At 42.5% G+C, this 14,635-nt stretch overlaps 1 protein-coding gene and 1 long non-coding RNA gene across 4 annotated transcripts; one reads left to right on the top strand and one right to left on the bottom strand.

Moving 5' to 3' along the window:
* Positions 1 to 410: 410 nt before the first annotated feature.
* Positions 411 to 4,191, bottom strand: LOC118560718. Its single transcript, XR_004929548.1, has 2 exons — positions 3,928 to 4,191; positions 411 to 478 (listed from the first exon to the last, which is right to left on the bottom strand). It is a non-coding gene; the product is annotated as an uncharacterized LOC118560718 (long non-coding RNA).
* LOC105926653 (protein kinase C and casein kinase substrate in neurons protein 2) lies at positions 3,318 to 14,214 on the top strand. 3 transcript variants are annotated; one of them, XM_012863047.3, is made up of 10 exons: positions 3,318 to 3,455; positions 5,911 to 5,981; positions 6,085 to 6,241; positions 8,105 to 8,340; positions 9,907 to 10,062; positions 10,381 to 10,556; positions 10,635 to 10,755; positions 12,075 to 12,142; positions 12,240 to 12,319; positions 13,630 to 14,214. In XM_012863047.3, exons 2-10 carry the CDS (start codon positions 5,925 to 5,927, stop codon positions 13,740 to 13,742), a joined length of 1,164 nt encoding a protein of 387 aa, XP_012718501.1. In that variant the 5' UTR covers positions 3,318 to 3,455; positions 5,911 to 5,924; the 3' UTR covers positions 13,743 to 14,214. The 3 variants fall into 3 exon arrangements, with proteins under 3 accessions (XP_012718501.1, XP_035987924.1, XP_021172419.1); XM_021316744.2 differs by lacking the exon at positions 3,318 to 3,455 and adding an exon at positions 3,612 to 3,640; XM_036132031.1 differs by lacking the exon at positions 12,240 to 12,319 and having other exon boundaries at positions 13,630 to 13,656.
* The last annotated feature ends 421 nt before the right edge of the window (positions 14,215 to 14,635 follow it).

The following is a 14,635-nucleotide window of genomic DNA, read 5'->3' as shown; positions in this document are numbered from 1 at the left end:
ACAAGGAAGAGATCTTCATCCATAATTCTCCCAGATCCAGCCAGAATATCGAGTTTTTTTCTCTGGTTTGGGGTGAAAGTAAAGTTAAAAGTTGCTTCGTTTCCTCTTTGACGCCATGAGGTCGACCAAAAAGGGCTTTTTTTCTGCTTCTCTGTTTGCCTGAATTTCTCGACCTTATGCCTCTGTGAGTCAGCGTGTCTGATTATGTGGGCGTGTTTGTCGCTCTGCGTCGCTCCTCAAATGCTTCCCCCCGACTTTCACCTTCTCTTCCTGATGCCTTCTCCATAAAAACGAACGCTCGTACCGCTCCTCAACTCTTTGTTTTTCCTTCTGAACGGACAATCCCGTGGTTTCACTGTTCCACAGTGCAGCTAGAACAAAGGCTCAGACCATCTTCTCACGGGTTTTTCGCTGTAATAAACTTAAAATCACAGGATGTGTTACGCGTTGAGCATCCCAATCCAGGACGGCCAGTTAACTGTGGGGCAAAAAACAAAAAACAAACATCACTTATATCTCTGTATGTAATGACAATAATGGCAGCAAAGAGAATAAAAATATAGTATGAAGATTATAATATTAGGTATGTAAACATTTTTAAGAACCTCTGTCTTCCAGATGGTGTGGACAAATTCTTTGACGTTTTTTTCTGTAAATGCTTTCTATCCTGCGGTGAACCCAGTGAAGCTCATTTTAAGGCCTATTTACTGCAATTCGCAGAGGCCAACGCGGGACTGAGCAGTAGAGTAGAAAGCATCACACGTTATGAATAACAGAGTATTTTTAGGCCTAGTGAAATGCATCATGACTACGTACAGTACGAGCATAAGTATGCAGAGATAAAAAGGTATATGAATATTTATAAATTTTGTTTGGAATAAAATACAGTATATCATATGATAGAGATACAACTAAGATGTTGAAATAAATACTGAAATAAAGCCTTGCTCTGTCGTCATTTTATCAGTTTATCTCCGACACGTTCACATAATGAAGCCGTTTTTTTTTTTTTCAGCTCCAAGGTTGTTTTCCTTCCACTTTTGAAGAGTTTTATTGTGTAAATGTTTAGAGCTGGTGGGCAGAGAGACGAGGAGACGGCTTGTTTGAGAGCGTGCATGGAGCCGGCTGAAACTTGCCTGTGAGGCATTAAGTAGGTGAATGACTGTCTGCAACCATGAAGAACAGTTTCATTTTGCTGCAACATGTTTTTTTTAATTAGTTTCCTTTCTTGTCAAAAGTGAAGAAGCCCTTCCAGGAAACAACAAACCGACACAGTGGCTTTGTTAAAATTACCCTGTTTGGCTCACGTCATGTGACCTGACTCATCTTTGAGGTCATTTTTGTTTTCTTTAACAGAAAAATCCCACGTTTCATCAGTAAAGGGATCAGCGTGCAGCTCTACCTTATAAAAATATTCACAATTTAACACATTTTACCACAACTAAAGACTTTGGAGCGTCTTATCAGGACTGTGTGCAGCAGACCAACACAAAGGGCTGAGCGCAGCAGGAAAACTGCAAATCACCCAGCTACACCTAAATAAAACCCAGCGCAACCAATTACCTTCAGAAATCAGTTAGTTGGTAGATAGAGTCTAGCTATGCATAATTAAATCTCATGTTATGAAGACTTTCCAAAGCATTGCATCCTGCATCAAAGCTGAAGTGTTCTCTTCATGCTTCTGATTTAATAGAATTTTACTTTATCTAATTGCCTTTAATCCTAGTCTGGTTGCGCTCATCTGTACTGGGTTCGACTTTCTTTTTAGCAACCAAAGAATGCAGAGATAAACATATCTTACAAATACTTCTTATATAAAATCTGTTGTAGAAATGAAGGGATCCATGTGAATGTTTCCTGCAGCGTTGACCGGTGATGGTGAAGGGAGTTAAAGTTAAAACCTTTGGCCTATATGCAAAAACCCTGGGTGGCAGAAAACAAACTGTGCACATCAAAGTGAGCGCAGCATCATCAAGGTGAAGCACGGTGGAGGCAGCATCATGCTGTGGGAAGCAGGTCAGAGCTGATGGAGATAAATCAGGAGCATCCTGGAGGAAAACCAGCCTGAACCTGCAGCCTGAGATACTATGGGATGGATTAGATCAGATTCAGGGATTAAAATGGCCTAGTCAAAGTCCAGACCTGAATCTAGTGGAGAATCTATAGCTGGATCCAGTCTGGGTGAATTTGAGCTCAGTCTGCAGATGTCCGGTAGACATGAACCCCCAAAGACCTGCAGCTGCAGCAGCAGGAAAACACGGTTCTGCAAAGTTCTGACTCAGGTGGGCCGACCAGAAATGTGAAGCAGCCTGTAAGCATCTCTCACCTCCTGATTAGCCACGGCTGTTCTGCTGCCTTTCAAAACTCTTTGCCAGGTTGATTCCCTGCGCTGCAGTTCTGTGATTCCTCTGGATCAGACCCAGGGGGTTCTTGTCCTTCTGCCCCAGTATTCTCTCTTCACTGGGATCTGACCTTCTTTAGATGTTTCATCCTCGCTCTTACCTAGACTTTAGTCTTTTGGATCAGGGACCTCTGGACTTTATTTTTGGAAAAGGAGAGGAATTAGATTTTTGGAGCCATCTGCACGTCTCGCCATCCTGGATATTCTCCAAGCTGCCTCACCCACTCGTCTGTTCTCCTTTCCCCTGATGTTTGACCCTCAGGCCGTCTTCTGATCATCTGGAGGAGTAAAACTTTAATTCAATTTTTATATCTGGAGACATTTTGACCCGGTTTGGGTCCAATCATCTCCCTCCCAGAGCAGGAAACATCAGCTGAAGGCGTCATTCCTAAAACTTCACCCACCAGTCGTGTCATCTTAGGACCATTAGGTCTATGTATTCAGAACCGTGACACAAATACAAGCCGCACTTTTCAGGTATTTAATGCTGAAATCTTTATTTTTCTTTTCTGCTCAACTTTTGTCCAAATAATCACGTGAAAGTTTGTGTCACAAATACAGCAAAACCAGACTATCTGAAACAATTTGCCACATGCATGAAAAATGACATGGTGGCAGCGACGGAGGAGGGGGGGGGGGCAGCGTTTAATAGACCGTGACTCTGGATGACAGCACTGTACTCTGCAGGTCACAGCGTGGCCCTGCAGGGGAACCCCGGGCCTCGGCTCACACACACTCCTACCAGGGAGCGCTGTGACCGTGGGCCTCGCTGACACCACCATGTGAGCGGCGGACGGTCAAAATAAAAGCCTGGCATCTCATTAGCACCATATTGAGAGGGACAGAGGGAGGGACGGCCGGTGATGGGGAAGGAGGGGGCATTTTTCCAGCTGTTGTTTCTGATGAAAGCGTGGAGTGAGAGCCAGAGGGTCTCCAGAACCTGCAGTCAGTTAAATTATGACCAAACAAAGATGAAAACGGTCGACAGGTCGATGTTTGTGTGAGTCTGAGCCGGAAAAAACGAAGCTGACGGAGGAGGAGGAGAGCAGGCGAGGTGAGTTTCTTCATTAAACAATTAAGACGCTTTAGTTTCTTCCATGGAGCCGTGCATGTGTGCGACTTTAAGCGCGGAGGGAAAAGTGGGCCAGGGAGAGGGGGGGGGGGGGGGGACATGGAGCAGCCACTGAACTACAGCAACAAGTGGTCACTTGAGTAATCACTGGTGATTCAGGGAGACATGTAAGTGATGGTTGCTTCCAGGCATGAGCGCTCAGCTGTCACTTTGAGCTTTTTCTCTCTTACTCGGCTTGTGAGGGATTTTTCTAGAAATGAAATCTTAGACGATGAGGAATCTGAGTGCAAACGGCAAAAGTTCTGTTTTTAGGCTCCTTCTTTTTTTTTTTTTTACGCTCCCTTGCATCTGCATGGACGGCTGAATCAGGATAATACCGAAACCAGACTGTAGATTGAGGCGGTGCAGGAAAAAACCGATGAGAGATTGCTTAATGTAGATGAGGCAGACTTACAGTCAAGCTTGCTGAGTGTTCTGGTGCTGTTAGTCACTTTCCTGTTAGTGAGCCAGCCATGTGTCAACGCAGACAGAAATAGGCCTTTGCATGTTTGTGCGTGCATCTCCCTCCCCGTTCCTCATGTTTTCAGTTTCTCTTCAGCTGTGGGGGGGGGGAAAAAAGCATAAAAGGTTTTTCCGTGCTGCTTCGATCCGGCTGAAGGTGCGGCGTTGTTGTGGTGGCGGCCCGCGTCTTGAATGGCAGGGATGGGTCTCAGCTGGAGCCGTGGGGGTGGGGGGGGGGGGGGTGGGGGGGGGGGGGGGGAGCTAGTGTGAGTCAGAGCGATGGGAAAGATGACCTTTCCCTGCCGTTTATTTTGGGAAGGCTCAGGGAAGACATGCTGGAGCAGCTGTTCTGTTCCTGCAGGCTGATCCCACCCCTGTGAATTCCTGCCGTCCCCTGAAACGACGCTTCCCCGTGGCTCAGTCTGAGCAAGCCTGGAGGGGGGGGGGGCTGGTACAGTGTAAATAAGACTGTTGGACCAGAGCAGTAATGGAAAAAGAGGTTTAGACGGGCTCACTGGAGGAGCAACTGGCCGGTTGTTTCAACCTGTTTTACAACATTAGGCTCCATCTGCCTGCCAGTAAAAAATATATATATATATATATATATATATATATATATATATATATATATATATATATATATATATATATATATATATATTTCTTTGCTTGTTTTTTCTCCTAAACTGTCTTACGGGTACTTTTTTCAAATTGCCCCGTCGGCATTTTTAACACTTGCCCCCCACCAACACATCCAGTACATGGGAGACACGTGGGTTGTTTCTGGGTTAGCAGTGTTGTTCATCCTCATCTAGGCATAAAATGAGTAATTAATTATAAAATGTAATGTTATTTACCCGTTATGTGTCACATACGAGGAATTTGACTGAGGATCATACAATGCTTACGATGTGCTCACTTATACGTCAATGCAATATCAGTAATGAGGTAATAAAACTCAATCTGCAGTATGGAGAACACATATGAACAAGTGTGCAAAGGATGCAGAAGGAAATATTATTTCCGTTGTAATTATTACTGTGTTCATGTGAAAGCGATGTATAGGTGCACATACACATATAAACATGCGTGTCTACAGTGTGATGAGTTCAGAGATTTGGTCAGTTTTTCTTTGTTGTTGGAACAACGCTTCTTATTCCATTTAAAGGCCTGTTTATCTCTTTATTAAAGGAAAATGCATTTGTGGGTTGCACCTATGAGAAATTGTGCTCACTTTTTATGCAATGTGTAGCTCTAAGTCCAGTTCACATAATCTGCTCTCCTTCTTCTATGGTTTTTCCCTTTTTCAGTTCACAGAGGCAAAAGTATGGCCTGAAAGGCAAGTGAGGGAAAAAAATCTAGATTAAAATAATATTATAAGTTTTCTTTATTTTTGTACTGCCCTGAAAGGCAAGTGATTTTTTTTATGAAAGGCTAATTTTCCAATTCTTCATTTGAAGAATTCAGCTGTCAGTGAAGGTCTGTGGTTTTACTGCAGCGCCTCTAGTGGCAAAACAAAGTATTACAAGAACAAACTCTGCCTTTAACTGAGTTAAGTCTTGTTGTTGTTTAGTTTTTTCAGTATCCTGGACTAAGTCTATTGCCTCAATACTAACCAGCTGTCATGCATTTATCAGTTATAAATTGAGATAGATAGATAGACAGACAGACAGACAGACAGACAGACAGACAGACAGATCCAATAACAGCCGCTCATAAACAAGTTCAGACACAACACTGCGTGTAGGAAGAGGAATCAATGTGGGACAGAATTATTATCCATCCATTCATCCTCTGTACCGGCTCATCCTCTCCAGCAGGTCATCAGGATAGAGGCGGGGTTCACCTGGACAGGTCGCCAGTCCATCACAGGACAAGTGAGGCAGGCCATGAATTAACAAGGGAAATAACAAAATAACAAAACTCTCTCCAACAGAGGCATTCCTAGAGATGGCGAGTTTACCGAAAGAACCCCTCGAGGATCCAAAGAAGCAGAGCTTCTGGATGGTGAAGAGTATTCAGCTTTCTTGATCTAACACATTTATTTCTGAGTGTTTCTCAGCGGGGACTGAAATCCGTAAAATCACTGGGTTCCTTGTTTTCCACGCAGCCGGGGAATTATGTGCGCACCGTACGCAGAACGGACCAGTCCTTCCAGGCCTGCAATGACATCATGGCCTGCTTCATGGAGAGAGCGAAGGTGGAGAAACAGTACGCCCAGCAGCTCAGCCAGTGGAGCAGCAAGTGGAAGTCCATCATGGATTCCCGTGAGTTTGGGGTGAAAACTGCCCTAAAAAAAACACCTACACCTGATCAAACCAATATAACGCCTCTTTAATCCGCTTCACCTTCTCTGTTTATTCTGAAAGTTCATCTAAATCCATTTTCTGCCTCTTTTTTTTTGTCTAAGACAAACAGGATCGGGCAAAGCGTGGCGTCCATCACTTTTTACGATTTTCATCAACGTCTGAAGCAGAGTTCAATTAAACACGTTTTCAGTTAGTTTTAATCATAACCTATGACTCAAATTTAACTTCGTTTTTGAGAGAATTATTTAATCCAACAGGAATTAAGGTTTTTAAACCTGGGTGAAAAGTAGTTAGTCAGATCTGGCAATTTACAGTCGATATATTCAAAGTTTCAAAAACAAAACCTTCTGAATAAGAAATGTCCTCCTTACGTTCTTCGGTAAAATGTGAAAACAAGCATTTACCTTAATTTCCAAAACGAAAATTATCAAACATTCAAAATCCATCAGGGCTGCAGGACTTGTAAAAAATAAATATATTAAATAAGAACTTTGCTACTGGATATTTCAGATGTAATGTTGAGTTAAAACACGTTGAATTATATCAGGGATTCAAACAGATCAAATAAGCATTAAATGTTTGGAGTTTGCCACGTGTGACTAAAATTTTGCATTGTTAAGAAAAAATGAAATCTGATTTTTCAAGTATTTCTTACAGAAAAATGTCTTAAAACTGTGGCTCATCTTTAGCCTCCTTCATTCTGACCTCCCCAAATAAAACCCAGTGCAAGAACTCGCCTTCAGAAATCCCCAAACCACTAAATAGAGTCTTTGCTTGATTTGATCTCGGTATATATGTTGCTGTTCTGCGAAGACCTCAGAAGCTTGTTGGAGAACATCAGAGAACAAACAGCAAACATGTGGAAGAAGGTGTTCTGATCAGATGGAGCCTAATCCAAACTTTACCCCGAGCACCACTGCTCCACAGTGAAGCACGGTGGAGGCAGCATCATGCTGTGGGAAGCAGGTCAGAGCTGATGGATTTAAACCAGGATCATCCAGGAGGAGAACCTGAGACTGAGGTGGAGGTTCTCCTTCCTGCAGGAGAACCAGCCTGAACCTGCAGCCTGAGATGTTAGAATGGCCTAGTCAAAGTCCAGGCCTAATTCAAGCTGAGAATCTGTGGAAATTGTAGCTGTTTGCTGCCAGTTGTTCATATTTGTGTGTAGTTTTATAAAGCTAATGGAGGCGTGAAGAGTCGCAGCTGCAGTTGCTGCTTAAGGTTCTTCAACGAGGGACTGATTATGAAAAACACACACATTAAAAAAAAGTTTCTGTAGGTGTGTGCATTAAATCATGTTTGTCTCTTAAAAGCCCAACAACTTAAGCTGAAGTTTGCTCCTGAGGTGTGAATACTTTCCCAAGGCACCGCGGAGGCTGCTGTACTCCTGCAACAAGGCTCAACTCAGAAACCGAGATAAAATGAAGATATTTGATCAAATACGAAGGCGCATCGGTTGGTTTATCCGACACACGTGCAGGCAGAGGCGGAGTAGAGCAGACAGTAAAGGAAATTATGTGTTTTCTGTACTAATTATGCTTTAATCTCAGCTGCAGGCTCAGCCATCACTTCTGGTTTATCTGCTTTTAAAGACCCACCGGCATTTTTTCTGCTCTCTAACCGGATAAAGTTGTGAATCAGTGAGATAAACTCTTCCTGCTGACTCTAGTTTTCTAAACACCACCAACCTTCTTTAAAACCTGTATGTGAGATTTTGTCTGGAGGTCTGCAGAACGAACATTTCCCCCCGTCAGAAACGCTCCTGCCACTCCTCACCTCCACCAGATGCTCCTCATTCTTTGCTATTTTCTGCTCCCCCAGGGCCTCTTTATGGCTCCCTCATGAGGGCGTGGCAGTGTTTCTTCACCTCCACCGAGCGTCTCTCAGCCCTCCACTCCTCCATCTCGCAGTCGCTCGCCGCGGAGGAAGGAGAGCGGGTGAAGACGTGGCAGAAGGAGACCTTCCCCAAGAAACTCTTCTGTGGGTTCAAGGAGAGCTACGACAACAGAACCAGTTTCTCACGCGCACAGAAGCCCTGGTCCAAAAAGCTGAAGAAGGTCGTCTGTCTTTGCTCGTTTGTGTCATTTGACTAAATTTATTACTTTTTTACAGTCAAACGCTGGATGGCAAAGGTTCCCAAGCACAGTTAGTATTATTTATCGCAAACTCTGATAAAAACAAGAAAGTTGCTGCAAAAAAATTAGCAAAAACTATCTTACTTACAGCTCATGTTTAACACTAAAGTTGATATAAGACTTCATGCTGTGGTCATAAAAAGTGCACTGAATGTTGCAGCAAATACTATAAGCATGAAATCCAAATCAAGATTTAGATTTAAAAACAAATGGGAAATAAAATAACATCTTCTAGGCCAGTGATTCCCATCCTGGGGGAGTTCCTGTAAAATGCGGCCACTGATGCTTCATTTGGGCTCGAGCCCAAAGACACCAGGCGGCTTCGCCTCTTTTTCGTGCTCCTTGAGTCTTTTCTGGATATGCGGCTGATACCTGCTGAAGATTATATGCAGAATATCCCTGATTTTATATTATTGATGTCAACAAAACCATAATCTAGAAGTGGCGTCCAAACTTTTTTTCATGTGGGCCTAAAAATATGTATAAAACAAGCTGAAATAAAATAGAAGCAATGAGACTATTTTGAAAATGTGAGGACTAGAAGTAAAAAGTAGGCTAAAAAATAATTACTTAGAAATAGCTAAAATTTCTACTTAAGGTAACAAAGTATCTGTACTTAGGTACTTGACACCAATGAACAAGATACTTAAAGGTATACTATGCAACCGGGGTTGATTTTCCAGCGAGGCTCCCCCCAGAGGGTGAAAGTAAAAGTGCACTGTCATAAAGATGCTCAGCTGTTCTGGTTTCTCCGTCAAGCCAGGCGCGGTTGTTTTGAGCTTAGCAGACAGGAGAACGCAACGAAAAGTGGAAAAAACGGCAGTACAAACAATGACTAACACAGTGAAGGTATGAACATCAGGGTTTCCCGCAGCGCTATCTTGTGCTATGTATTAAAGGTGTAAACTCACGCTAAACCAAACTCACGCTACCGCCTCGCCAACATTCAAAAAAAATAAATAACTAAATAAATAATAATAATAATAATAATAATAATAATAATAAAAACTCAATATGCTTGCATGTTTATTCGACGTTAACACGCGGTTCTTTGTTGCTTTCGCGCGTGCATATAGTGAATAGCATGGCAAAAACACATGGAGTTCTCGCTGTAAAGCGAGACTTCTGTGGGATGCGGGCCGGAGGCTCTTAGCAATTGCAAGTGCGGTATTTCCCCCACAGACCACCAGGGCGGCCGAGAAAACCTTTGTTCGACCTGAAATGACTCATTTAATCATCCAAAACGGTATGGAACACATTAATTAACTGAAAAATGTTGCATAGTATGCCTTTAAACTCTTTCCTTACATGATAAGGAGGCTCAGCCTACTCCTGCTCCTGCAGTCACAGTAAAGTCTTCTGCCCCAGACCAGCTCTAACTATCATATAGAAATGATATTTAGTCTTTGCTATGAGAGGCTTGCATGTAGAGTGTGTATAATACTGGAAAACAACCTTGTTGCATCTGTCTTTGTTTGCGTTGGACAGCTGGAGAAGGTCCGTGTCGCGTACCACAAGTCCTGCCAGAGGGAGCTGGCGGCTCTGGATAAGGAGAAGCAAGCAAACGAGAACCCTGAGCTGAGCGAGGAGAAGAAGCTGAAGCTGGCCGAGGCCAAGGAGAAAGCTGCGGAGGAAAAAGAAAAAGTGAGCACAGACATCAGCAGCGCTCCTGCCTGGGTGGAAGAAAAAGGAGTTTATTTTTATTGTGCCTGATTGAAAACATAGATGTGAGCGAATCACAGCTGCATGCGGTCAGATCCAGCCTCCTGAGAAAGTCTGAGCGTGAGGCCCAGCCGGGAGTTTCTGCCCCGAGCATTTCCCTTCCTCTGAAGAGCTGTTATTGTTTCTGTGTGCAGAGTTTATGGAGACCAGCGTAGGAACGTTAGACGATCCAAACAAATCCAGAATGCTCTGCTGTTCCTCATAAAGAGATTTATTCTTTTGTTCCTGGACCGGCTGCAGGCTAGAGAGCGGTATGAGAAGGTCCTGGAGGATCTGACGTCCTACACGCCGCGCTACATGGAGGAGATGGAGGCCATTTTTGAGCAGTCGCAGGAGGAGGAGAGGAAGAGGATCAGCTTCCTGAAGCAAGTGTTCCTCTCCATCCACAGACACCTGGACATCACCAACAACGAGAGGTGAGTCTGCGCTCTGCTGCGTCTCCAGGTTCATGTGAGCCGGTCTGCCGTGGAAACTCCTCCTCCTCTTTGTGTCAGTGTGAAGGCGGTTTACAGCGAGCTCCACCAGACGTTGATGTCCATCGACGAGCAGGACGACCTGAAGTGGTGGAAGAACAACGAAGGTCCGGCCATGCCGACTGACTGGCCAAAGATTCAGGTAGGAGAAGCCAACAACAGACACAATCACTTTTATTCACTGATTTTATTACATTTATATTGTCGGGTTTTTATATGCTTAGGCTACTGGAGGACATCAGGGTCTATTTCTCTCTCTCTGCTGAGTTCTCCTACTGCTCTCCAATCTGCATTGTTTGTTGTTATTTCAGCTTTTAACTTTTTGTTCTCTGTCATTTTTCTCTTCATAGAAGGTACACCTGGTCTGGCGTTCTGTTAGCTGTGACATCATCAGGGGAGGCAGATCATCCTCTATTACCATCTAACATAGAAAGTACTCCTGGGTCAATGTGAGCTTCTGTGCTTTCTGTGTCTCTGCTCTGTCTTCTCTAACATAGAAAGTGAATTGGTGTAACTGCTCATCTGCCTCGACCCACTGGGGCTTAGAGAAGACAGAGCAGAGACACAGAAAGCACAGAAGCTCACATTGAACCAGGAGTACTTTCTATGGTAGAGAAGACAGAGCAGAGACACAGAAAGCTCAGAAGCTCACATTGACCCAGGAGTACTTTCTATGGTAGATGGTAATAGAGGATGATCTGCCTCCCCTGATGATGTCACAGTTAACAGAACACCAGACCAGGTGTACCTTTTATGAAGAGAAACATGACAGAGAACTAAAAGTTGAAATAATAGTAAACAATGCAGATTGGAGAGCAGTAGGAGAACTCAGCAGAGTGAGAGAAATAGACCCTGATGTCCTCCAGCAGCCTAAGCCTATAGCAGCATAACTATAGAGGTAGCTCAAGGTAACATGAGCCACTCTGACTAGAAGCTTTGTCAAAAAGGAAAGTTTTAAGATTAGTCTTAAAAGTAGACGGGGTGTCTGCCTCACGGACCAAAACTGGGAGTTGGTTCCACAGGAGAGGAGCCTGATAGCTAAAGGATCTGCCTCCCATTCTACTTTTAGAGACTCTAGGAACCACCAGCAGACCTGCAGTCTGAGAGCGACGTGCTCTGTTAGGAACATACGGGGTAATCAGAGCTCTGATATATGATGGAGCTATATGATGAAGATATGGTGTGATATATGATGAAGGGGTGAACGATATGATGACGATATGATATTAACAGCTGTTAGATATCCGACATCTAGAGCGTCCTTTTAAAAGCAGAGACCTTCAATAAATTGTCTGCAGATCAGATGATCTTTTCATGCTTCTGCAACAAGATACAATTTTATAATGTGGCCTTATTGAAAGTTCTCACCAGGAGGGGAAATAATTGGACCCTGCGCCAGTAGAGCAAATTCTCACATTTATGACTGGATTGGCGTAAAGTTTCTTATTTCCCTTCATCCAGGAATGGGCCCCACCAGTGAAAAAGCTGAAGAGGAAAAAAAGAAACCAGAAAGGAAAAGAAAGTCGACCGTAAGTCATTATAAACTCATCGGCCTTCAAAGGTTTTCACTCTACGTGTGATCAAACCTCCGAGGTGATGTGTTCTGTATGTATTTCCCGGCTGCAGTGTGATGATTGGCGGTGTGAAGGTGAGAGCTCTGTATGACTACGTGGGAGAGGAGGGTGATGAGCTGTCCTTTAAAGCAGGTGAACGATCACGAGTACAGCAGTGATGTCGCTCCTGTGTTAAAGTAAACTTTCTAAACATAATAATATTAGCAGCAGAACAGCCGAGGCTGAGTGCTGTGTTTGTACCTCATGGTGCAGAACTGACAGAAACGGTAAAGACAGGCCAATGTCAGACGTAGCCTATAGGATTTTACAGTATTTGCAGGCTGGACTTTGCATCATGGTGCATGCAGACCAGAGGAATTAAAGGTGTCTCTGTTCACCTTATCTACAACCAGTACAATTCACAGTATTGCATACAAAGAAATTAAAGTGTTAGATTGTTGCAGCAGAACAGCTGAAACTTGGCACCTTGTTGCACTGCAAAAACAGAACTAAAATAAGTTAAAATCTTCTTGAAATTAGTGTATCTGTCCTTGATTAGAGCAGGTAAATAAGATCATCTGCCAATGGAATAAGATTTTTGCACTTAAAATAGGAAGAATTCATCTCCATCAACTTATTTCAAGTGCATTATATCTAATTATCTTATTTTAGGGGTAAAATTACTCTTTCCATTGGCAGATAATCTTATTTGCCTGCTCAAATCAAGGACAAATACACTAATTTCAAGTGTATTTTACTTATTTTTAGTTCTGTTTTTGCAGTGTGTTTTCTACATGCATGTGCTGTACTTTTTTTTTTTTTTTACATTTTCCCTTTTCATCGTACCTTTCTTTGAATTTGAGTATGCTAATTTTAATAAGGGTACAGTTAATTTTCTTGTGCTGTAGATTTGCCCTTGCTCTACCATCTCTTATTCTTACAGTTTTAATGATTTCACCGTTTCTGTGATTCTGCTAGACCAGAAGTTCTCCACTGAGGGACATTGAAGAATATTTCTACACTGCAAAAACAGAACTAAAAATAAGTCACATTTTCTTGAAATGAGTGTATTTGGCCTTGATTTGAGCACATGAATAAGATGATCTGCCAATGGAATGAGATAAAATAAGATAATTAGATATGCGGCCCCTTTAAATAAGATGATGGTGATGAGTTGTTTCTATTTTAAGTGCAAAAATCTAATTCCATTGGCAAATAATCTTATTTACCTGCTCAAATCAAGGACAAATACTCTCAATTGAAGAAAATTTAACTTATTTTCAGTGTCGTTTTAGCAGTGTATTCTATTCTATTCTATTCTATGAGATACTTCCTTTTTGGAGGCGTCTGATTAGGAGTGAATGTAACTCGTTAAAGACGGGGCGTGTTGAGAAAATGCTGTGAGCCTTTCTGACCTATCAGGTGAGTTTTCCGGTTGTGATCTGCGTGTTTTTCCCCTGCAGGTGAGATCTTCCTGAAGGTGGAGGAGGAAGACGATCAAGGATGGTGCCGAGGCGTGCTGAGCGGGGGAAAGGAGGGCTTCTACCCGGCAAATTTTGTTGAAGTTGTTGAGTGATGGGGTTACTTTCTAAACCTTTTTTTTAATGCTTTTAAAAGCAACACATTTATTAATGTTTCTGTTGGAAGATGTTCACATGAGGATCCACGACCAGCTGATTTTAACGTCAACGCCTTAATATTTCTATATTTACTTTTGCAGTTTTTCACTTATCCAAATGTAGAGTGTTCTAATTGAGCTGGATGTGTACGTGTATGAGTCTGTATCTGCATGTTGGTGTGCTTGAACAGAGAAAATATTTATTTGCTGCCACCATATATGAGTCACTGGGTGATAAAGATAGAGCTGACAATGTGAACTAAGACGCAGGTTTACAGCGCTCTGTGCATGCAGTGTGAATGTTTACTTCTCAGCACACACATGATGTGATCTTTAATAAGTTCAATTACACAATAAGACCATTGTTTTGCCTCTCATCGTGTCTGTGTCCCTTTTAGAGACCATCTATAAAATAAAATAAAATAATTAATTAAATAAATAATTAATAAATAATTAAATCTTGAGCGGCGTGTCCCCTTGTTTCGGCGTTTAGGATTGGGATTAATACGATTCATTTTCCTCACAAAGATTTAAAACAAATCTGATTTCTGTGGTGTGCATATGTATTCACACCCCCTGAGTTAATCAGAAACAGCTTCATTGTCCAAGTTTGTGCACGCAAACAAGAAATTTTCCTGTGATTTCAGGAGCTCACATTTACAGAAAATAAGCATAAGTGTGTAAACTTTAAAGGGAACTAGAAAAGGCTGTTCCTGCGTAACAGCGAGTGAGAATGCCAATCTGCAGAATGATTGAGCAGAAGATGCAGAAAACATTGAAATCAGATTTGAAGAATTTGGAAAAAATTAAGAATTTGAAGGGATTTGAAGAATTTAAAGAATTGGAAGAAA

This window comes from Fundulus heteroclitus, unplaced genomic scaffold (genome assembly GCF_011125445.2).
Source record: "Fundulus heteroclitus isolate FHET01 unplaced genomic scaffold, MU-UCD_Fhet_4.1 scaffold_47, whole genome shotgun sequence".
In the NCBI taxonomy this organism is placed as follows: domain Eukaryota; kingdom Metazoa; phylum Chordata; class Actinopteri; order Cyprinodontiformes; family Fundulidae; genus Fundulus; species Fundulus heteroclitus.
This window is presented reverse-complemented; position numbering and strand designations above follow the sequence as displayed.